This window comes from Capsicum annuum, chromosome 2 (genome assembly GCF_002878395.1).
Source record: "Capsicum annuum cultivar UCD-10X-F1 chromosome 2, UCD10Xv1.1, whole genome shotgun sequence".
Lineage (NCBI taxonomy): Eukaryota > Viridiplantae > Streptophyta > Magnoliopsida > Solanales > Solanaceae > Capsicum > Capsicum annuum.
In genome coordinates this window covers 125,785,240-125,810,259 of record NC_061112.1, presented here as the reverse complement: position 1 = coordinate 125,810,259, position 25,020 = coordinate 125,785,240, and the positions used below count along the sequence as shown (strand labels likewise).

The window sequence follows — 25,020 nt, the reverse complement described above, 5'->3', positions numbered from 1 at the left end:
TATAACTAACAAATAACTATATAGGATAATTTTTTTTAAAACCTTAACTATATCATCTAATTAAGAAATTATTTTATTTATGGTGTGTAATTTTTTTCTTATTATTTTTTTAATAATTTTTTGGAAGCAATTATCACTATTATAAGAAAGTAAAAATTACACAAATACACAACTTATGTTTTCAATATTACAAAAAATCTCATATATACACAAAATGCTAGGTATATATCGGCTATATTATGTATATTAATAGAAAAAGAGAATAAAGTAATTAAAAAGGTGGAAGAGAGCGTAATTACTTTTACAAGGCGGCTTCTTTCAAGCCCAAGAAAGTGAAGAAACCTAGGATCCATAACTAACAAAATTCCATAATTAACAAAATTCCTAAACGTAGGAGCTTCATTCACTTCTTTCCAATATTTCATAAACTTTCTTGTTATCTGGTAATAATTAAAATGATCTTCATGCATAAAATCTACATTTTCCTAAATCAATTACACTACATGCATTATAATACCTCATTCATCATTCACACAACACAATGAAAGGGATCTTTACACAAATATCCCATCGGCTTCAATTTGTACATATTATACATTAATTTTACATAACATTATATCACTATCTTGAGTTTAAGCGCTCGGTGGGTTGCTATTTGGGTTAATTCTTATAAAAGAAACTCGTTTTTATGCATGCACAAAGACGCTCAGTGTAATAGTAATATATATATTACACAACAAACTATTTACATATAGTCATCAGGACACTGAGGGGTAGCTTGTGAAATTCCAATCCAGATTAACAACCATTATTCGACAGCAAATAATACGAAACAAACACCATACTAGGCAATTACAAACTGTTGAACGATATATTAAATTGACCATCGATAATTGTGATCAGAATAAGGTCGAAGAATCGAAGCAAGAAACACGTTGCCTCTTGTTTGGATAGGCTGAATATTCTGGAAATGCAGAAACTTTATCCAGGACAGAACTAAATGCCTGTCGAACAGTGGATAAGAAAACTTCCTGAGCTTCAATATTGGCACAATATCCTCCATCGATCACATTATTCGTGAAGACGAACACATTCTTCACTCGACTTCCTAACGTTGATATTTCTGACTTCACCAAATTCACATGAAGGGTGGTCAAAACTCTTCTTAAATCTGACAAAAGATCAGGCCTGTATTCACAACAGATGGATGCCTTGTAAAGACATGTCCCATCTATTGCTGCATTTTCAGCAATTGTTTCAACTCTTATTTCATCTGAGTCCAATGGTATGAGGAAACTTTCACTAACATGAGTTGCTGTTTCCTTCAATTGTTTCACTTGGCATACTACTTGAGCTAGCAATGCTGCTTTATCCATCTGAAGTAAAATGTTATTAACCTTCGGTTAAAGCGAGCTCAGTGAAAGTAAAAATCATTGACATGATGAGATATAAATGACTATCCGAATACATCCGTAAAATCGTATGTCTATTTCAATATGAGACCGACATGTATGCTTAAAAGGATGTGACATATGTTATGGAGTTAACTTATTTACCTAGTGGGCACTTGTGAACACATGCAAAAACTACTTTAAAATCTAAGTCGAAAGTGTCTAATAGAAATATTTTATCATGTGTTCAGATATTCAATTATAACATGCCGTAATTTGAGTGACACAAATTTATTTAAGGAATTGTCGATGTGTATTCTGCCAAATAGTCATAGAGGCTACGCCTTTCTAGAACATTAGGTCATGGTAGATGACATGAAAGTGACTATCTTAATAGAAAACAAGTGTTTAAGTCAAATGGTTAACTCATAGTTGTTAAGGTCATCTTGTCAGGTTATGGACCAAACTGCTAACCACAATAATATAACTAATTAATTGGTGAGTAAAGTCAAAAAAAGTGATGAAGAGACACAGTCCTAACTACTTTACTAATAATATAACCAATTAATTGAACAAATCAAAACGTGTTGGCATAGATAAAGACATAGATATGTCACCAGCTGACATTGCACTCTACAGATTAGCCTCTTATCAAATGAAAATTTAAGTCAGCCGACAAAAACCGCCAAAGAGTATACTTTGGTTATGAACTTATAGTACACATTTAAAATCAATAACGTTTCCATCAATACAGGTTACTCCAGAAACTAGAAATTTCTAATTATGGGAGGACACATCAAACTAATACATGTTGAATTTTGCATAGCAGTATAGCCTCCCTAAATTTTCTTTTCTCAGATCAAAGAGAGACAGTTAGCCGGTTCATATATTAATTACTAAAATATTGGCGTAGATAAGATTATTTTCACCGTGAGGTTCGACATCTATTATATATATATAAAAAGAATTTAACTATCTATGGTGTGATTTTCCGGCAAAAATCCGTTCCACCTAACTAGGAACACATTATACACAATTGGATCTAGTGGCCGGTGAATCACTGATCAAAGACGAGATTTAGAGAGATTCTTCATCAATCTAGCAGCCGAAAAAAGAGAGTAATATGGGTTTCAGCCTTCAAGTTTTGTGTACTCAAAATGAGTGAGAGACTCGGTGAAAGTTAGGTAATACAATTAGGGATATTACAATTAGAACTTGGTGAAAAGTTTTTTTTTTTTCTTTTTAGTGTGACACAAAACTGACCTAAGAAATGAACTAGATCAAATAGCTCAAGACCAGATAAGGTTATTTGACACATGGTTCAAGTTGCAATACTACATACATTTCTACATCTTTAATGAGATTCAACACCATGATCATAACAGGAACAACACAAAACCCAAAAGAGTAGCCTGGTGCATTAAAGCTCCCGATATGCGCGGGGTCCGAGGATGTGCCTAACCACAACGATTTATTGTATGCAGCCTTACCTACATTTCTGCGAGAGGCTGTTTTCACGGCTTATAAACCAATTTTCACGTAAAATATACACAAAAGTGCACCAGACATGCAATCTAAAAACTCAATTACCATCATCCTTTAATCTCCAGTATCAATAGAAAGGGAGAACTTAACTTACTTTGTCAGAAGATGGCACAAGATTCCTCAGTGTGGACAAATGAGCATTGATCCTCTGCCTTCTTCGCCTTTCTGCCTCGCTATGGCTCTTCAATGCTGCAATTGTTTTCCCTTCTGATTTTCCAACTTTTTTCTCCACTCTTCCACTAGCCTTCACCAATTCACTTTTCTCAATATCCAACACCAAACTTTGTGGAACCCCTTTCGACCCTTTTGCCTCATTCTCACAAAACTCACCTGAACTCCCTGAAATCTGAAAGTTCATTCTAACAAATCAACGCACACGCGTACAGTATCCCTTTATGTCCTTTCTTGTATATTATTGGTATATATCTAACTATATTTCACATTTCAAACAAGACTCAACAAACCATTAAGTTATTAAAACAATGATTTAATTTTTAGCCATGAGAATAATGGAAGAACAATCTAAGGTTCAGCTCCCGGAGGACGAGTTGTAGGAGCAAACAAATAAGAGATCATTCGAGGGACAATCTTGACAGCGGAGAGAGTGGTGGTAGTGATAGTTGTGGACATAACTGCCATAGAAGAGGTAAACTAAAAGATAAAAAAATATATATGAACTATAAATAAATTATGGGGAAGATAAAAAAATTAGCAAGAAAACATCCACATTTTCTTTCTAATGGTCTTGAATTTCAGCATCTCGATGAATATGAAGTTGACCTTGTTGAGCAAAACGATGAATATATATATGTAGAGTAAACTACTCGAAAACCCAGAAATAAACAAACAAAGATTTTGTGTTTTGTTGTAAAGGACAAAGTGGACACAAGACTTTTTTTGATCTTCTTTGTTTGAAGATACAAAGGATGCAAAAAATTGCTATGGCTTATGGTGTATGTTCAGTGTAGGAGTTGATGATGCGCTATAAATAGATAATTGACAATTTGCCAATTCGAGCAAAGAAGATTAAACAATAATGTATTTTTTTTGTAAATAAAAGACAACTATGTATACGGGAATTATAAAATGAACTCAAATGGTATGTGGTGAAATTCAAATAAGTTGACTACAAAATGAAATATATCCCGCTTGTTTTAATTAGTTTGTTGAGTTTTGATTTGACAAGATCTTACGAGTTTTAAATTTTATTATCTTAAAGTAAAGATAATTAATACATACTACAATGTCCTTTAATCTTGTATCTTAAGCATATCAATTGTCATGGGAATTAAATTAAAGAAATGTCAAAAAAAAGAAAAGAAACATTTCTTTGAAACTGACTAAAAGGTAAAATAAGAAAAACAAATTGAGACAAAGCGAGTGAGTATAACATATTGGATAAATCTATGATTGTTGAACATATGTATGATTTTAAATGTTGCACTTTTCATTTTACTTTTAAAAGAAGAAAATACACACACATATAAGGTCCCTATTTATAAATTACTTGTGCAGTGTTTCTATGCAACGAAAGGTTATAATTAACGTGCATTGATTGATTCTAAATTCTAATATAACCCCTATTCCAAAAGGGTGTTATTTACGTATTGTTTTCGAGGATCAACTCTTTAAATATATTTTAAGTGTCATTTTTATAAATGACAAATTAGAAATTGTCACACTATATCATTATTATATATAGCATTTCAGTTTCATACGATTAGCTAGCAATGGACCAAACAATAGAGTAGTTGTGAGTTGCAATAATAGGGTTCGAATTATTGCAATATTATTTCATTACCTTCCCCAAGTGGCTAGTATTTAACATTATTCGGAATAGGTCCCAAACCGGAAACCTTTCGTCCATTTTTAGTGTTAGGTCTTTAATTTTTGTTTTTTAAATATATTTTTTTGGTGACGTTAAGTATATATTTTTACATCATAATATTTCATTATCTATTGTCTCGCACCTTAAAGAACTTGTACTCTGCTATGCATAAATTTGATTGCTAAAGGCAAAAATTAAAACAAGAAGATTTAAAGAAGAGAAAATCATGAAATTAAATAAAGAAACATTAGCTCATCATAAATTAAAAAACAAACATTATTCATGCATTTAAAAGTATTTGACTTTGTGAACCTTTCAGCTCTTAACATATGTATCTTTGAAATTTTGATAAATAAGAAAAAGGATTGTCAAACTTAAGATAGTTTCTTATTCTTTAATAAAAGTAAAATCTCTTCTTGTCGAACGATAGAGAGTCAAATTTGAAATATTCTCGTTTTAGAATCTCAAACTCCATTGATTGATTGAATTTTAAAAAAAAAATTAGCAGCAGTTAATACATCCATATAACTAATATAAATAATTAATTAGCCATGAAATGATGAGGTGGTCAAAATAATTGTACTCAAATTAGGCTGCTGACAAATGGCTGGTGTAAACGTTTTCTGATGGCATTTGATAATTAGAAAGTAACAATAAAGAAAAAAGGATTAGAAATTAACCAAGTCAGAATTAAATTAAGTCCACTCAATTTATCAATTAGAAAATTATAATCCTTTATAAGCTAGTTAATTATCATGACGAAACAGAGAGGTGATGGTCAGCAATATTTATTTAGAAGTTAGCAGTATATTACAATACTGTCCATGTTGGGAAAGGCAAGGCACAGTCAAAAGTGTCCGACAGGGTAGCGGAAGAATACCAAAATCTAAACTTTCCCCTTTCAATTTGAACCAAGAGGAGACAAGTAAATCCAAGCAAAATAAAGTAATATGGCAGCAAATAAATCACCATACAAATACGATAAGGGCAAGAATAACAAGACACCAAGTTTACGTGGAAAATCCTTCAATATGAAGAGTGAAAAACCATGGGACCAAAACTTCCACTATAATCACCAAAGAGTTACAATATTGTTCTTCAAAATGGGCACAAAACAAGTGTCAAACAATGAGCACCAATACAATAAGATAGCACCAAAACTAGAGAATAAAAAGGAGCGCAAATACTAAAAAATGCATCTACTATTTGGGAATGAAAAACAGGAGCTACAGGCCACCAAATCAAGATTCGTTAGTTCCTAATCAAAGATTGAGATGAGAGGAACAAACAGTCCAAAAATCAGCTCAATCGTAAAAGAAACGAAGCGGGAATCGCAATTTTAAGTTGACAGCTGTGGCTGAAATTTTTGGACGAAAATCTGCACTTGTTTCTCTCTATGGCTGCTAAAATTCTCTTTTGTGGAAGGTGATATAAGACCTGAAAAGATCACTATATATGCCCCATAGTAGTGAGTCTATGGGCAAAAGTGGGTTAGTCCAAATTGGGCTTTATTTATGTAACACTCCGCACCTTTGGGCTAGAATTTAAAACGTTGTTCCTACGCTTATAGACCCGAACTAAATGATTTCATGTTAATATATGTGTGGTGATCAACCCTTTTGTGTGGGAATACCTTTGAATATGAATTGAGGTTACGAAAATCCCCTAACTCTAAGACGAGTTGAAAACATTTCTATCGATTAAGTTTTAGTGGACGTTTCAACTTGGGTCAACTTTCATCTACTACTACTCCTATAATATGACAAGTTAGAGGGCCTACTATATATCAAATTAAATCCCTTTGAATCTTCTTTCCAACGCCACCGACCGTTCGGCAATTCGGGTCCGGAGTCAAAAGTTATGAGTGTTTGAATGAGACACTCTCCAAACTATGGGATGGGGCATGCGACGCCCACTTAAGGATATGCCACGGGCTGTGCGTTGCCCACCTTGGGAAAATGGTGTAAAAGCTTCGTTTTAGTGTTATTTAAGGGCAATACGGTCCTTTCACGGTCCATAATAGTCCATAAACACCTATAGACGAATTTCAACCCTATGTACGTTATTTCCTCTCTCAAATCCCTAGTTCTTCTTTCAAAAACACAATAGGAGAAACATAACTTAGGGTTAAACATTCCAGCTCAAGGGATCAACTTTTTTATGAATTCATCGCCAATTAAGGTACGTAGGGTTTTCCCAAACTACATGGGCTTATTGAAAATGTTTTGAGTAAGGTTTTAAAGTTATGAAACCATATATTTTCAAGGGATTTTGAATTTACAATGATAAATATGCTTTGTGAACCCTTCTTGATGATAATGCTTTGGTCTTGAGGTCTCCCCTTAAATTCAATTTTCATTCCTATATATGTATGCGTGTGGTTTGAGTTTTGAAACTTGAATTGAAAGCGTGGAGATTTATACTCCCTCTCTCGTTATGAATTATTCGATTGCACATTGAGAAGCATGATATAAATGTCTTTACTATTATTGTAGACACGTAATTTTGTCCCTCCGAAAAATTAGTTTTCACCTTTTATACCTTATCCTATTGTGTACCCTCAACCATGTAATTCTCCCTCCATAAAAATACAAAAATAACAAATTCCCAACCAACCTAATCCAAAATATTCTTGTGATAACTAATTAACAACCCTCTCCTATGAAATTAAGACACGTCACACACCAATTCCCCTACCCCACGTTTTTATTCAATTTAAAACCAATTGACAAAAGAAACAAAAGTAGAGGGGCCTACATTGAATACTTTTGGGATTTTTCCTATTGAGTAACAACAAAAGGTGTCCACCAATTCATACATGAAAAAAAAACTTTGCACAATATATATTGACATATTCATTCCCTTCTTCCGGAGAGGATTGACGACATACACACAAAAATTATTCATACACAGAAAAACCTCACAGCTTCTTCTTCTAGACACCATCCATCAACACTCTTATACACCCACACGAAAGAGAGTGAAATCGAGAGAGAGACCCGTTGAACGGAGGGAGGTCAGTCGGCGCTTTGAGTTTTTTCAGCGAATTTCTCGCCGGAATTAGCCACCCACATCCGGAATACACCATCACGCCATCGGAGGTATCACCCCTGACCGAAACTAGCAAAAACCGACTGAACGCAATCGTTCTTCATCGATTTCGGTGATAACCCACCGGAAATCGCTACAGTTCAGGGCCTAAACGACAACAGCCATCCACTCCAACCAAACTCCGTTTAAACACTGTCAAAATCCACCGTAAATCTGTTGAAATAGTAGCTGGGGGTGCGAAATTGGTACGGGTTTGTCTTCGTTGTACGATTTGCCAATCTGGGTCGATGAAAAAATTAAAAAAAAGAAGGCTATTCGAGTTGGTTTGTTCGTTAGTTGAGGTTCGGTCCGAAATTCGGACGCGGTTCTAGTCGGAAGGAGTAATTTCAATAAAAAAGCATTGAGGTCCATTCTCTTAACTCGTTCTCTTTTCTTTGCCTTGATTGGTTGAATTGTTGTGATTATGTGTGGTGTGATCATGGTTGGTGAATTTTATCGATGTTGTGATGTTTTATGTGTTTGACGGTGTGATTTCGGTGATACGTGAAATGAATTGGAGTAATGTTTGGTGTAATTGATAGAAACGAAGCTAGGTGGGGTTGGAATTGAGAAATTAATAAAATGGATGAATCTAAATTAATTTTTGGTTTATTATTGTTGAATTCGGAATACGCATGAATATTGTCGGAACACGATAGAATCATGGTATGTTGAAATGAATAGGCAAATGTAGGTTTGGGTAGGCAAATTTAAAATTGTTGGATTGTGGGAATGCTTGGAATATTTGTTGAACGTTTTGTTTATTGCATTTGAAAAGTGTATTCATTTAGCTGGGGAATGCCCCGAAGTCATTTGTATTTACTCACCGGGGGATGCCCCGAAGAATTTTGTACACAAAGGATGTTCGTGATCAAGGCCCGAGGCATCGGGTAAAGCATAGTTTAAGACTAGAGTAGGTCATTTCAGTATTTTTATTTCGGTTTGTAGTAAATTGGACTGGACGCTAAATTTTGAATTGTTTTATTTTGTTTGCTTGATTGATTGTTTTGCGTGTTTGTATGATTTATACATTTGCAGTGTCAAATTAGCTGATATGCTCCACCAAGCGACCGTGGTCGAACCACGGGATTGAGGGGTGCCTAACACCTTCCCTTCGGTCAACAGAATTCCTTAACCGGAATCTCTATTTGCGGATCAGTGTTACAGAGTCAAAACCATTTTGAAAAAGGATATCCATGGGTGCGTTGGCACACCCGAATTATGCCAAGTGGTGACTCTGAGTTTTGGAATATAATGTATCCTTTTTCGAAATAAATTTTTACTTTTTGTCACTTTAATAAAAGCCCTTTCGAAACTTACAATACAATCTTTTCGGAGTACGAAAAAAGGGTGTGACAATTATTGTTGACTTGGTTTTGATGATAACTTGAAGAGAGGGCGTTTTCTTAATTACATAAATGAAAGTGATGATTTAAATAGATTGCATGGTTTGTTACAAGAGACATGACCACCACGTGTTTGTGAATTGAAATTGAGATCTTTGCCCGAGCTTTCATGAATTTCACTATATGCATCCTCATATATTGTTTGACTAGTTTGGTGGTCTGAAAATAATGTTTTGAAAGAGAATACGGTAATATGATATTGAATGGACTAGATACGACTTGTAAGTCTTTGTATGACGATACCAAAACAGAAAAGGCCATTGTCACCCCCCTTTTTTCGTACTCCAAAGAAGATTGTGATTTTAAGGTTCGAAAGGTTTTTTATTTATTAAGTGACAAAAGATGAAAATTTGTTTCGAAAAGGATTCATTTTATTCAAAACTCAAAGTTGCCACTTGGCATAATTCGGTGTGCTAAGTCACCTTTGGAAAATCCTTTTCAAAACGATTGACTCTGTAAAACTGATCCGTGAACATAGATTCCGACTAAGGAATTCTGTTATCCGAGCGGAAGATGTTAGGCACCCCTCGATCCCGTGGTTTGACCACGGTCACTTGGTGGAGTGTATCGGCTATTTTGGCATTAAAAATGTATAAACCACACAAAAACACATAAAAACAATCAATCAAACACACAAAATAAAACAAATCCAAAATATAGTGTCCAGTCCAATTATACAGTCCAAAATAGATAAATGCAAAAATAAATCCTATCTAACCTACACTAATACTAACTACGCTTCCTGGCTTTACCCGATGCCTCGGGCCTTCATCACGGACGTCCTCCGAGTACAAGATACTGCGGGACATTCCCCGGTGAAGAAACACAAATGAACTCGGGGCATTCCCCGGCTAAATGAATACATTTTTTCCAGTGCGAGAAAATCAAATCGTTCAACAAAATTTCAAACATTCAACAAAACCACGAGTCCTAAACTTTGCCTACCCAAAAACCTATGATTTGCCTAATTATTTAATAGCCTAACACATGAAACTATTGTGTTCAACAATTAACAACAATAATCTACATTCACCAACAATTTGTCAATTCCCAACCCATTTCATTTGTAATACAAACCCAAATTCATATTGTCATCACATTTATATCATTGGATCAATTATTCAGACGTAAACAAAATCAAACGCCAACAAATCAATCACAATAGAACAATGATATCGAAGCACACTCACAACCACATAGAATTAAAAAGGAGGAGAAGAAAGAATTGGACCTTAATGCTGCTTTTATTCAATCAAACGGTGGAGCTTCACAGATTCAGAACCTCGAACAGGTACAAATCGAACCTTGCACGAACTTCTTATATCCGACTCGATTAAAATCCTAAACCAGCAAAGAAACCACAAAACGAGTCCCAAATCTCGATCTCGTACTCTGTTTTCCAAATTTGAAACTCAAGTACCGAAAAACTAATTTGATAGTCGAAACAAAACCCAACTCAAGACTGTGGACTTGGGTTCGATGATAAAAATGGGATGCCAATCTGTTGGGACTTTCTGGTGGGTTTATGCCATTTTTCAGCAACGACGAAGGTCGTCGAAACAGCAGAGCGACAGGGACGGTTTCTTTTCTCCTCCCTCGACCTCTCACTATGTTTTTCCCCTACTCTGAGCTCTCTGTGTGTGTATTTTTTTTGAATTGAAAAGAAAGATCGGAGTGTGTGTATTCTGAAATCAGTATGTGTACAATGTGTTTTTAGTGAATCCGTCAATCCATTCCCCCAAAATCATTGGTGTATGTAGCTGTAGGTTGTGAGGAGTGTGTGATTGTGTGAAGAAGAGGAAAATGGAGAATTTCCTCGTGAATATTGCTCCCTGCCCCTCTTTTTCTGGTTTGTCCTCTATGTCTATAGATGTATCAAAACCCACAAAAGAAAAGTGAGGTCCTTTTCTTGGACCTTTTCCCATGGGCCCCACTCTATTAATTTTGATCCTCTTCTCCTAGGACGATGACAAAATGGGTCCTTTTGTTAGGTGTACCCGTGGGTCCCCCTTCTTTTAATTTATTATTGTGAGGATAAAAATGTGAGTGGGTAGGGAGGTAGTTTATTTTGATTGGGTAGGTTGTTAGGATAAGATAAATTAGTTATAGGTATTGTTTTTGTTTATTTTTGTATTTTTGTGGGATATAATTACATGGGGTAGGATACATGGTAAGGTGAACTAAAAATAAATAAAATTAGACTTCGGGAGGGACAAAATTAGGTGTCTACATCATGCCCCCTTTGAATGTAAACACGAAGTGTTTTCAAACCAAGAAGTAAACAGCGAGACCAAATTTTGACCCGACCATTATTCAAAGAAAGAAACAGAAGGAAGAAGGACAACCAGGTCTTGACTTAAGACATCCTACCTACCCAAGTTATGAGAGAATTAAGTGACATGTATCTTAAAAGACTGGAAGGAGGTGGACTATACCGAGTTAGAGAGTCGAGTGAGGTTCCATTGAGGTTCCGGTCCGCGGCTCTGTCATTACATTAAAATGAAAATTAGAAGTTAAAACATAAATGAAATTACAAAATCCTATCTATACGGCTTCTGTTGGACTCTTGACTTATGTTTCATCACTCTATTCTTCAGGCGGGCTCCTGACTTACAATTTCATCACTTATTGCCTGATTATCAATTGTTTCACCTTGTTGCTTATATTTTATTTATTTGCCTTGTGCTTCAGGCGGACTCCTGACTTGCCATTTCATCACCCTGTTCTTCAGGCGGGCTCCTGACTTGCAATTTCATCAACTTGTTACTTGCCTTTCAATTTCTATACCTTATTTTCCAGGCAGGTTCCTGACTTGCTATTTAATAACTTGTTGCTATGCTTTTAATTTCTTCACCCTGTTCTGTAGGCAGGATCCTGACTTGCTATTTTTCAATCTGTTTAAATTTTAATTTCTTCATCTTGTTGCTTGGTTTTCCATTTATTCGGCCCGTGCTTTGGGCAGGCTCCTGAAATCACATCAAAACTGGAAAGAAGATTATCCCAAACAAAATTTATTATAAAGAGAAATTTCGTTTGCCAGAAAAGTAAAGTTCCAAAAAACAAGAATTAAATTTTGCCCCAGTTTATCATCAAAGGACTTTTGTGAAAGTCACATCATTATAGGAATCAAGGAGAATGACTCGACTATAAGGTACATCTAATATGGATCAAAGGAATTGACTCGACTAAAAGGTATGTCTTCTAGGGGTCAAGGGGAATGACTCAACTAAAAGGTACGTCTTATAGGAATCAAGGGAGATGACTCGACTAAAAGGTACGTCTTATAGAAATCAAGGGAGATGACTCGACTAAAAGGTACGTCTTATAGGAATCAAGGGAGTTGACTCGACTAAAAGGTACGTCTTATAGGAATCAAAGGAGATGACTCAACTAAAAGGTACTTCTTATAGGAATCAAAGAGAATGACTCGACTAAAAGGTACGTTTTCTAGGGGCCAGAGGAAATGACTCGACTAAAAGGTACGTCTTATAGGGGTCAAGGGAATAACTCGACTAAAAGGTACATCTTATAGGAATCAAAGGGAATGACTCGACTACACGGTACGTCTTACAGGAATCAAGGTTCAATTTAAGTAGTGTATTACCTAGCAAATGAAAACTGAAATCCCTAGACAAGTGTGTCTCCGAAGGATATAGGATGATTAATTTTTACCATGATTTTATTATCAAATCTGTGCAGCAACATTGCTTCTTTCATTTGTAAAAGTGAGGCATTGCAACCCTTGATGTTTATGCTCTGAAGCCTTTACTTTGAAGGTAATATGTTTTCTGTTTTATGCAAAGAAAAGTTGTGAGTTTAAAAACATGGTGGCTGGTTTGTGGCTTTGGCTTTCGTGGCAAACGCTCTTGCCGTCATCACATTTAATTTTCCTTCCAACCATTAGCCTGTGGCAAACTTGCTGCTTCATTGACCAAACTCAGATTATTAAGAGCGACTGAGACAAGCACAACATCTCTGCTTTGGCATGCTTCTCAGATAAACCCCTTGGAACCTTGGTATTTTATGAGTTCCTAGACTTATTTGTTGACAAAACTTTCTGTTTGCCTTATTTTGGCTCATAATCATGTCTCTTTCATGCGTTGGACTTTCTGCCTTGCTTTGTACAATTAATGAAGCTGATAGCCAGTTTTGAAATCTTTTCTCACTTGTTTTGACATAGACTTGACTCAAAGACAAGAGAAAATGACAATAATTTTATTCGGATAACTAACTCAAGAAAATAAAAATAAAAAAAGAAAGAAAAGACAATGAATGTCCCCATTGAAAAAGATGAAAGAAAATTTTATCTGAAAATGACAGTCAACTCTAATGATTATGACATGCATATCGGATTAAACTGCCTTATCTTTCCATCTAAAACTCTCACAAATTGTTGTTGAGTTAATGGCCCTGAAACGGAGTTACTTCCTTGGGCCCAGTGCATTCGTAGACTTCATTCAGCTAGTGACACCTTCATGGATTTTTGAAAATAAGCCTCTCTCATTTTTTTTCTAGCTCGCCATCTTTCTATGGCGTCCGTGAGGGTTTTTCACTAATGAGACTCTTTTGTCTTTGTTTCTCTCAACTCACAGTCGTCTTACGGTGCTTATAAGAGTTTTCACCGATAAAAATCTCTCATTTTTATCTCTCTCAACTTACCATCATTTTATTATGCTCGTGAGGGGTTTCACCAATAAGACTCTCATTTTAATTTCTCTCCTGATTTCTTATGCTGAGGAAGACAATTAGTTCCCAAAATGTGTCATCATATCTATTGCATGCTTAGCCATAACATTCTCAAAGATCGATCTGAAGGTCTTTCTTTGATTGTAACTTGACTTTTGAATAGGGTTGGCAAGAAAGGATGGCCTGGGGCCCAAACATTACTTAAAATTAGGTAGGACTTACAACTTTTGGAATCGACTCAAACAATGAGGATTAACTCATGCCCCAGTTTCTTTGGCCTTGGCAATTATAAACTGTTTATTTGGTTGGATCGAGTCCTGAGTAGGGCAGCCTACGTATCTCACCCTCGAGAGAGGAGAATCAGGTCATGCATAGTTCTGGCAACTTGTTCTTTTGCTTGATTCTGATTTCTTTTCTTTTCTTTTATTGACTCTTTTCTTTTGGGGATTTTTTCGACTATTTTTCTTTACACTCTTTTTTTTCTTTTTTGGACACATTTTTTCTCTCTTCTCTTCTTTTTGTTTTTTTGAACGTTTTTTTGAACTTTTCTGACTATTGTTTTGCTCGACACTTTTCTTTCAAGATTTGTTGACTATATTCATTCCAAAAGAGGTATATGAAAGAAAATAATACTAAAGCTCAAATAGGGTAAACAAAGAATGACACGATGTTTGGATAGCAGAATGAAATGCCTTCGTCATATCAATCTTTGAAAAATGCAAGTACATATCATGCAATATTAAAGTGAAAGATGAAGATCTTTTTGACATCTTTTACAACATTCACTTTGACTGAGTCTGTGCATCACTATTTCTTCTGCGTTTATATAGCATACAACTCCACTTTTGTTGCATATTCCTCACATTGAATGACTCATGATTTTGTGGAGCTGATTTTCTTTCTGTTCACGCGGCCACTATTTGATCTAATTGAGACATGTCTTTCAATTGATAACCAAGTTATTCTTGTGATTCTAAAAATAAGTGCCTTAATTTTTAGGAAAGGCTTCAACTTATCACCAAATGCCTCAGCACTCTATCTATTTTCTCAGATACTTTATTTTCCTAATTTTAACTCTCTGATCCAATGCTTCCTGATCAAATGGGTTTTAAGATCTGGCTGAAAATTTCGCTAGCATGTCATATCACTAGAATCAACATAAAATGTACTGTGTAAAGAAAACAAACAAACAACACAAATTTAAAATATAAAGAAAAATGGGACACTCCATTTAATAAAAATGAAAGATAGAAGGGTTTGAACATAAACGACAAAGGGACAAAACAAGATAGATCCCGAACTACAACCCTGAAATAATTTGAAAAACAGAAAAGAAGACAAAACAAACTATCAGACCTCTTCCTAGTAGGGAGATGGGTGAATTCCCAATTGCTCAGCCTGAAAATTTAGCCACTGGTTTGTATATCAGCATGACTAGAGCTTCCCTCACTGTCAATGTTCTGCACCATAATTGATCCATCACGAATCATCTTTTCAATTTCTCTTTTCAAATCTCAACAATCTTCAATACTATGACCCTGAGCCTCAGAATGATACGCACATCGTGCGTTAGGATTAAAATTTCTTGAACGCCGATTAAGGGTGTGCCCAAGGAGAGGAGTGATCATTGTTTCCTGTACCAATCTCTGAAATAAACTGGCATATGACTCTCCAATTGGTGTGAAGCTATATCTCGACTTCTGCCTCATTTCATTGTTTGGCTTGGATAGAAAATCTGGCTTAGAAGGGTTTTGGTATGTTTGTGGAGTTAAAGGATGACTCTGGGGCATTGGGGTATGCTATTGTAGGTAAGATGAGGGTTGAATATGGTTGTGGATTATACACTGGATATGGATGTGGAGAAACAGAGTATAATGGATTTTGGGAGTGATTATGTAGAGCCTGGGCATAAACTTGAGCTTGAGCCTGAGATCGACGACGAAGTAGTCTTCTTGACCTTTCTTGCTGTCCAACTATAATTGTAGATGCATCTTCCTCATTCTTTTTCTCCCCAACACTTCCTGAACCTTTTGAACTGCTTGAGTAGTCGCTTTCAATGTTGCAAAACTCATAATGCGACCAGTCTTAATTCCCTCTTCTATCATCTCCCCTATTTTAAGGACCTCAATGAATGGCTTGCCTAATGCAGGTAACAAGTGTTGATAATATGTTTCGTCCTGCGCTTGAATAAACACCTCCACTATTTTACTTTCTTTTATTGGCGGTTTTACTCTAGCAGCTTGTTCGCGTCGTCTGATCACATACTCCCTGAAACTCTCAATATTCCTTTTTTATACTAGTTAGGGATTTTTCATCAGGGATCAACTCCACATTGTATTGAAATTGTTGCACAAATTCTTTAGCTAGGTCATCCCAACTAATCCATTTGTCAATGTCTTGGTCAACAAACCATTCTGAAGCTAGGCCTGAAAAACTCTCCCCGAAATAAGCCATGAGCAGTTCTTCCTTCCCTTCAGCGCCCCTTAGTTGGTTACAATAGCGCCTCAAATGTGCCACTGGTCCCCATGTCCGTCATACTTCTCAAACTTTGGCATTTTAAATCCATGAGGAAGGTTGACACCTGGAAACATGCATAAGTCTTTATATGAGACACTTTTGTAACCCCCAAGTCCTTGCAAGTTCTTCATAGTCAGTTCCAAACTTCTTCATAGCCAGTTCCAAACTTTTCAATTTTTTGGTCATTTTTTTTTGTTCTTCTGTCATAACAGGCTTCTCAGTATTAGGATTCTTAATGTTAGGAGAAAATTCAGGTGGGTGAGTGTCACCGTAAAGACCAGTCAACTTGAATGTAGGCTCGGAAGTGTAACGCTGATCACCAGTAATATCCAATGCAGGCTTTCTTGTTGAGTAGGAAGGCACAACTTTTGGATGAACATCAAAAGTAAGAGCTTCAGGTGGGGGTGGGGCTGTAAAAGCATGAACATCAGGGGAAGTGAAGTATGTGGTAGTCTTGGAATTGGGAGTGAGGAAATGAACATTGGAAGTGGTTGGATACTGTTGCCCCAGAGTCGATCCTGATGCGTGTTGTGGCATGTTAGCAAAAATGGAAAATTGTGCATGTGACACGAGAGGCAAGCTAGAAGGATATTCCAGATTATTGGTGGGAACTGGAGGAGGCGGCAACCCCTTAGCCCAAGCTCGATGCATTTCTATCATTTGTTGCCTTAATTTTCGAATCTCTTCATTAGCTCCTAAATTCTCATTTCCCGAACTCCCAATCTGATTAGTTACAACAAACTCGGTATCCTTGTTGGCCATAACCTTCTCTGTGACTTTGTGCAATATGGAGGATCAGCCAAAATGCCACAAACCAACCACCTTAAACTAACTGAACAAGAGATAACCAATGTGTTAAAATTCAGTATTTTTTCAAAAACTTCTTCTTTTTTTCTTTTTGAAAAGGTCACCGAACCCGAGAAAGGCGTCTACGTATCTCACCCCTGAGAGAGGAGAATCAGGTGTACGTAGTTCGTGAAGTCTTGCCAAAATGACCAATTAAACTCTTTTCCTTTCTTTTTATTTTTCTTGAAACTTCAAAAATAACAAATTGTCAAAGGAATTGACGAAAATCTTTTTGCATTTTTCAGGTTTAAACTCCCTATATAAAACGAAACCTATGATTACCAAAGAAAATCTTTTTGGGTTTTCAATTTTGCATTTCATACGAAAATGAAACTTGAACCTATTAAAGGAAAATCTTTTGTAGTTTTCTTTTATTGATGCATATGACACCTACAATAAATGAAGAGTGAAGAAAAATATTTTTGGTTTTTTAAAAATAAGATCCCCGAACCAACAATAGGTTGCCTACGTGTTTCACATCCCGAAATAGGAGAATCAGGGGTGCGTAGTTCGTCCAGATTGAACAATTAAGGATTATAGAACAAACAAAACCTTGACTTGAGAGACACGAGTACATGATGAAAATAAAATCTTTTTGGGTTTTTAATTTGACACTTCATACAAAAATGATACCAACAACTATGATTTTTTTTTTTTGAATTATGAATGCATGGTAAAGGAATAAAAGGAAAATCTTTTTGATGTTTTTGAGAAAATGAGTGCGAAGGGTAAAATAAAATCTTTTTGAATATTTTGATTGGAAAAAAATCAAAAGCCATAAAGAGCTTTAAAAACTTATGAAACACTCTTTTTTTCTTTCTTTTCGACTCACTTCTTTTTCTATTTTTTTCAACATTTCTTGCCTACGCACCTTACTACATGTTTTTCCCAAATCAGTCCGTCAAATGACCATGCTACCCTCAAAGATGCAACATTTAGCACGTAGGGATGCTTTAGAGGTGAGTCTCCTACAAAGGACCACGTGAGACCTGCTAGGTCTCAATATGATGCACATAAGCATGACCTAAAGGTTGACCTACGTTGGGGTTCGCTTACAAGGCTGTTCGGGGGAGCGTATGGTCAATAGTGGCTGCTTTTCTTTCCACCTACTCGATAACACCGACGGCTCCCCCCTAAAATAAGGGTGACTCAACTAGAGGTCGTGTACAACACGTATACTATGAACTTGTTGCAGAAAGAAGGCCTGGGGTAAGACACATGATGCCAGATATAAAAGCGGTAACACATAGGATAAATACTGTACACAAAAAGCACGAAAACATTCCACAATAATAAAACAATAACACAAAATAACACAAACAAAATGTTTATACACCTATAGTTCCAAACAAAGCCGATACGACTCCAAAATAAGCTCAAATTCTGAACAAGTCCCTAGCAGAGTCGCCAGAGCTGTCACACCCCTTTTTTCGTACTCGAAAGAAGATTATGATTTTAAGATTCGAAAGGGTTTTTATTTATTAAGTGACAAAAGATGAAAATTTATTTCGAAAAAGATTCATTTTATTCAAAACTCAGAGTCACCACTTGGCATAATCCGGTGTGCCAAGTCACTTTTGAAAAATCCTTTTCAAAATGATTTTGACTTTGTAAAATTGATCCACGAATAAAGATTCCGACTAAGAAATTCTGTTGATCGAGGGGAAGGTGTTAGGCACCCCTCGATCCCGTGGTTGGACCACGGTCGCTTGGTGGAGTGTATCGGCTATTTTGGCATTACTAATGTATAACCACACAAAACACAAAAAAATAATCAATCAAACACACAAAACAAATCCAAAATATAGTGTCCAGTCCAATTATACAGTCCAAAATAGATAAATGCAAAAATAAATCCTATCTAACCTACACTAATACTAACTACGCTTCCTGGCTTTACCCGATGCCTCGGGCCTTCATCACGGACGTCCTCCGAGTACAAGATACTGCGGGACATTCCCCGGTGAAGAAACACAAATTAACTCAGGGCATTCCCCGGCTAAATGAATACATTTTTTCCAGTGCGAGAAAATCAAACTGTTCAACGAAATTTCAAACATTCCACAAAACCACGAGTCCTAAACTTTGCCTACCCAAAAACCTATTATTTGCCTAATTATTTAATGGCCTAACACATGAAACTATCGTGTTCAACAATTAACAACAATAATCTACATTCACCAATAATTTGTCAATTCCCAACCCGTTTCATTTGTAATACAAACCCAAATTCATATTGTCATCACATTTATACCATTGGATCAATTATTCAGACGCAAACAAAATCAAACATCAACAAATCAATCATAATAGAACAATGATATCGAAGAACACTCACAATCATATAGAATTAAAAAGGAGGAGAAGAAAGAATTGGACCTTAATGTCGCTTTTATTCAATCAAACGGTGGAGCTTCACGGATTCGGAACCTCGAACAGGCAAAAATCGAACCTTGCACGAACTTCTCATATCCGACTCGATTAAAATCCTAAACCAGCGGAGAAACCACAAAACGAGTCCCAAATCTCGATCTCGTACTCTGTTTTCCAAATTTGAAACTCAAGTACCGAACAACTAATTGGATAGTCGAAACAAAACTCAACTCGAGACTGTGGACTTGGGTTCGATGGTAAAAATGGGACGCCAATCTGTTGGGACTTTTCGGTGGGTTTACGCTATTTTTCGGCGACGACGAAGGTCGTCGAAATAGCAGCGCGATAGGGATGGTTTCTTTTCTCCTCCCTCGACCTCTCACTATGTTTCTCCCCAACTCAAAGCTCTCTGTGTGTGTATTTTTTTTGAATTGAAAAGAAAGACTGGAGTGTGTGTATTCTGAGATTAGTATGTGTACAGTGTGTTTTTCATGAATCTGTCAACCCATTCCCCCAAAATCATTGGTGTATGTAGTTGTAGGTTGTGAGGAGTGTGTGATTGTGTGAAGAAGAGGAAAATGGAGAATTCCCTCGTGAATATTGCTCCCAGCCTTTTTTTTCTGGTTTGTCCTCTATGTCTATAGATGTATCAAAACCCAAAAAAGAAAAGTGAGGTCCTTTTCTTAGACCTTTTCCCATGGCCCCCACTCTATTCAATTTTGATCCTCTTCTCCTAGGATGATGACAAAATGGGTCCTTTTGTTAGGTGTACCCGTGGGTCCCCCTTTTTTTAGTTTGTTATTGTGAGGATAAAAATGTGAGTGGGTGGAGAGGTGGTTTATTTTGATTGGGTAGGTTGTTAGGATAAGATAAATTAGTTAGAGATATTGTTTTTGCTTATTTTTATATTTTTGTGGGATATAATTACATGGGGTAGGACACATGGTAAGGTGAACTAAAAATGAATAAAATTAGACTTCGGGTGGGACAAAATTAGGTGTCTACAGCCATAATAAACTCAGAACAGAATACAAATTTCATTTTAGATTTTCTAAATTTGAATTCAGAAAGATGCATGTTTAGAAAAGGTTAAAAGTGGGCTCTAAGAGAGTTAGGTGGTTACCCGAAGTAAGCACGATACATATGATACATTGTTCGAAATCGTGTTTTGTTGATACGAGTTTATTATTCCCCATAGAAGGATTATACGCTGACCTAGTGCCCTGTGGAATATCAGATTCAGATACTCCAACGCTTGCGGCAAACTTGGGTTGGGGGCAGTGGCGGAGCCAGAATTTTCACTAAGGAGGTTCAGAAGTAAATATACGGACTAGTCGAAGGGGGTTCAACATCTACTATATATACATAAAAATATTTTTGACCATGTAAAAATAGTATAATTTTCCGACGAAGGGGGTTCGGATGAAACCCCTGATCTATATGTAGATCCGCCACTGGTTGGGGGCTTGGCCGCCGAGTCAAGGACGGATTCTATATAGCCCGTGGGGTACTTTCAGATATGTAGGGTGTACCACCAAGCTCAGAAGTAAGGTAAAAAGTGAGTTGTGGTTTCAAAGAAATGTTTCAAGTCTTTTAAGTATGCACATGTGTTTTCATATATTTTATATAAAGTGTTTTATAAATTGCTCTCACTTATGTTGTATAAAAGTATATTATTTTGGATTGCTCTGCGTACCAGTACATTTGTATTGACCCCCTATATTTCAGGATCTGAGGATCAGTCTCGAGGACCCGCTAAACTGTAGACCATTGTCAGACGATTGGAGTTGGTGAACCTCCCTTATTTCGGAAGGCCTTATCTTATGATTTCATTGTTTTTAGTTCATGCTCCGACCGGGGCCTTGTCCCGATCTTCCAACAGATGTTGTTTCCTTTCAGTTAGTAGAGATTTCGCAGATAGGTGTTAGATGGATTTGGGTCTTGTGAAAATTATAACTGTATGGTTTTGTTGAAATCAAATGGCCATAATTCCGTTTTGTATTTCCGCATCTTTATAGTTTATGAATTATGCATATGATTTCCAGTTAGAAGGGCTCTCGGGCCTTCATGGTTCGGGATGCCCATCGCAGTCAGGGCCCCGATTTGGATCGTGAAAATTTATCCACATAAAAAAGGACAAAGACCCATGACCCAACAGTCCAATCACTCTTAAGTTATAAAGAAAATTAAAGTACCTTAAGATGAAGACTAGATGTTGGATTGAATATCTCGTTATAGTCCACATATTTTTTGCTTTGTTGTAGGCTCTTAACTGTTACTATGTGATTATGAGGTCACGGGTTCAAGCTGCAAAAATAGCCTCTTGCAAAAATACATGGCAAGACTGCGTACAATTGATCTTTGTGGTCCGACCCTTCCTCATACTCTCCAGCCTCCTCCGAATAGCAAGAGCTTTTAGTGCACAAGCATCCATTGTAGGCTTGTAATATTTCGACTTAGTTTCCGAATAAGATTCACGTATAATCACTTACTTTGTCATCTTATTAAGGAAAAAAGTTATTATGATGAAGATTCAAGTTTCAGGACATTGTCATGAAATAATTTTAATATACGTGGAATTTGAAATTTTATGACAATAATTATTAGAGTCAAATGCAGAATTATAAATCAGTAAAGTGACCAGTTTGAAGGGAGTCTTGGAATAACCCATAAAATTATTAGTATCAAATACAGAATTACAAATCAGTAAAGTGACCAGTTTGAAGGGGAGCCTTGGAGTAACCGATAAAATTGTTGCCTTGGTATCAGGAGGTCATAGATTCAAGTAGTTGAAATAGCCTTCGGCAGATATGCAGGGTGTGGTTCGACCCTTCCTAAAATCGCGCATAGAGAGAGCTTTAGTAGACCGGGCTGCCCTATTGGCTACTTCTACCTTCCTTTTCTTTCCTTCAAACATACGTGTGAAATATGTGTTAGCCCATATGTTATTGGGCCTTTAGTTTATGGACCTTTAGGTTATTGGCTATGTATATATATAGCCTACTTTTGTTTTAGTTAGTTTCATGCTTTTTAGATTATATTGTAAACCTTAGCCTTTCTTTCTTTCAATAAAGTTCTATTAACAATATGTACTTTATAGCTCTCAAGGAATGAGCAAAACCTTTATAGGCACTAACGAAGAGATAGTTCTAGCAATTGCAATTTCTAAGTAATTTTAGGTCAGAGGGGGTCTGATTGAGTTTTTCTAAACAGACCCTTAAGCAACAATATATTTATATTTCACATGATGATCATAAAAATACACAATTTAGAAGCTGGCACCATTTTTGTGCTATAATAACTATGTACAGTCTAATCCAAGTCTACTTCAAATCCACAACGTATTCACATATATAAACAATTAAGGTCAACAAGTACTAAAAATACTAATTAAGGATAAATTTTCTTTTAGGCAGTGGGATAAGAAGCCTCCATGGCAAGTCCACAAAGGCCTTCTCTGTCATCAATATCCCTTTTCATGTGTATATATCCGTTTTCACCCCATTTACTGCCCCAGGAATTCTTTATAATCCAATATTTTGTACCATCACTTGTAGCACCATATCCCACTGCTGTAACAGCATGGTTAAGCCAAGTGCTGCATGATCCACTGAATACACCACTTGAATAGAACTGGAAATCGAAGCTACTCCCATCGATTGCCACTGACACTGGTTGATTTGCCACTGCCTGCAAAAGGGCCTTTTCGTTGTTGGCTGGGACATCTTCATATCCTGTAATAATTAGTGATAAGTGCTAAATGGATGGGTTGATGAACTATATTTGGACAGCTTAAACATGTTGGATCAGGGGCGGAGCTAGAGGGGTACAAGGGGGTCAACTGAACGACTTTTATTAAAAACAGTTGCTGAAAATTACTAACAATTTTCTGATAGTGGCTAACAATGTTATTTTGTTTGTTTTAGGGGCTAAATGTAGCATCCACACCTGTAATCTTGGCTGCGGAAACAGCTGATTTTTTCTTGTTGCAGACACCATCTGCTCCCTCGTATGGATAGTTTGCTTCTGTAGTGAGGCCCTTGTTTTTCATGATGAATTTAAATGCAGTGTCCAAGAGTCCTCCGCTGCAACCTACGTCTTCGCCTTCGACATCACAGTCTACAAGCTCTTGCTCTGATAAAGGGTTCAGCTTTCCTGTTTTCAGTTGGTGTAGGCTTTCCATAGCTGCTACTGCAGAAAATGCCCAACAACATCCTGTGTGTTTGTATAGCAGCAAGAAGTTATATATTGCTACAAATTGAAAAAAAGTGAGTTTCTTTGAAAGATGCAAGCTGCCCTTTTGGAAATTTTCTTAAATTATGTGACACTGTCACAAAGAAATGGAAAGTTATTGTCCCCTTTTTTGACACTCCATGAAGTTTATAGTCAAGTCACAAAGACGCTCGTTGAGCTTGAAAAAAGATTGAAATTTTGCGAGTGAAAGTTTTTTACTTGAAAAAATGATCAAAATTTTTTGAACTTAGAAGTTCATCTTAAAAAATTTCAAAAAATTATGTTCCATATATAGTTGTTTTGTAACGAAGTTTCAGAAGTAAATGAAAAATCTTGGAATGTATAGGGTGGTACTAGAATGTTTAAAAGTGTAGGAAAAGTTTTGAGCAACATGTAGTGCTTTACTTATTGTTATGATCACCTGCTTCAAAGTTCAAGAAAACAAATTAAAGTCCAAGTCAATTTTGGGATTTTGTCCAATAGGAAAAAGTTCAACTCTAATACGTATATGGGACAGTTAATTAGTTGCTTTCTTATGGAACATGGTTAGTCTACTAAATAGAGATTACAATAGGAAATTCATGTACTTAATTACCACAATCCTTTTGGTCCTTGATTGGAGTAACTGCACCTTTCTTTCTCCAATCCATAGTTGGCGGTATGTCTGTCACATTAGCATACCTAAAATGTGTATTTGGCTTTGAGGAGGACATAACCTTAGGGTGTGATGACCTCTTGTAACCCAAATGTAACACACGAAACTCCTCGTTCGTTAGATCAGCAAATTTATTAACGCCAAGTTTGTAACCTTTATCTTCCCCTGCATTAAAAGTTTCTATACGTTCCACGTTTTCTTTAAATATCTTAGAACGCATTTCTTTCTCATTCAAATTGTTATAAACTTTTTCATGATGAGCAATCCATTGCTCATGCCTAGCTCGCATGCTTGTTGCGTCATAGTGAATTGGACGTGATGAAGCTACTTGAGAGCTCCAAAGTCCCAAACTTATAAAGAACAAAGCTAAGCATAGGTTTGCAAAGGCCATTATAGAACAACTATATAGTATTATGAAATAAATAAAAATGTAGTAATATTTTCTTGGAT

At 36.2% G+C, this 25,020-nt stretch overlaps 2 protein-coding genes across 3 annotated transcripts; both read right to left on the bottom strand.

The window, feature by feature from the left end:
* Positions 1–712: 712 nt before the first annotated feature.
* On the bottom strand, positions 713–11,306 carry LOC107859289 (transcription factor bHLH30). 2 transcript variants are annotated; one of them, XM_016704256.2, is made up of 3 exons: positions 10,492–11,306; positions 3,031–3,568; positions 713–1,376 (listed from the first exon to the last, which is right to left on the bottom strand). In XM_016704256.2, the coding sequence occupies exons 2-3, from the start codon at positions 3,292–3,294 to the stop codon at positions 900–902; spliced, it is 741 nt and encodes a 246-aa protein (XP_016559742.1). In that variant the 5' UTR covers positions 3,295–3,568; positions 10,492–11,306; the 3' UTR covers positions 713–899. The 2 variants fall into 2 exon arrangements, with proteins under 2 accessions (XP_016559742.1, XP_016559741.1); XM_016704255.2 differs by lacking the exon at positions 10,492–11,306 and having other exon boundaries at positions 3,031–8,999.
* Positions 11,307–22,902: 11,596 nt separating this feature from the next.
* On the bottom strand, positions 22,903–25,020 carry LOC107859287 (senescence-specific cysteine protease SAG39-like). Its single transcript, NM_001324762.1, is given in 3 exon segments — positions 22,903–23,416; positions 23,631–23,897; positions 24,511–25,020. Coding segments are annotated over 3 exon segments (1,044 nt in total). The 5' UTR covers positions 24,962–25,020; the 3' UTR covers positions 22,903–23,090.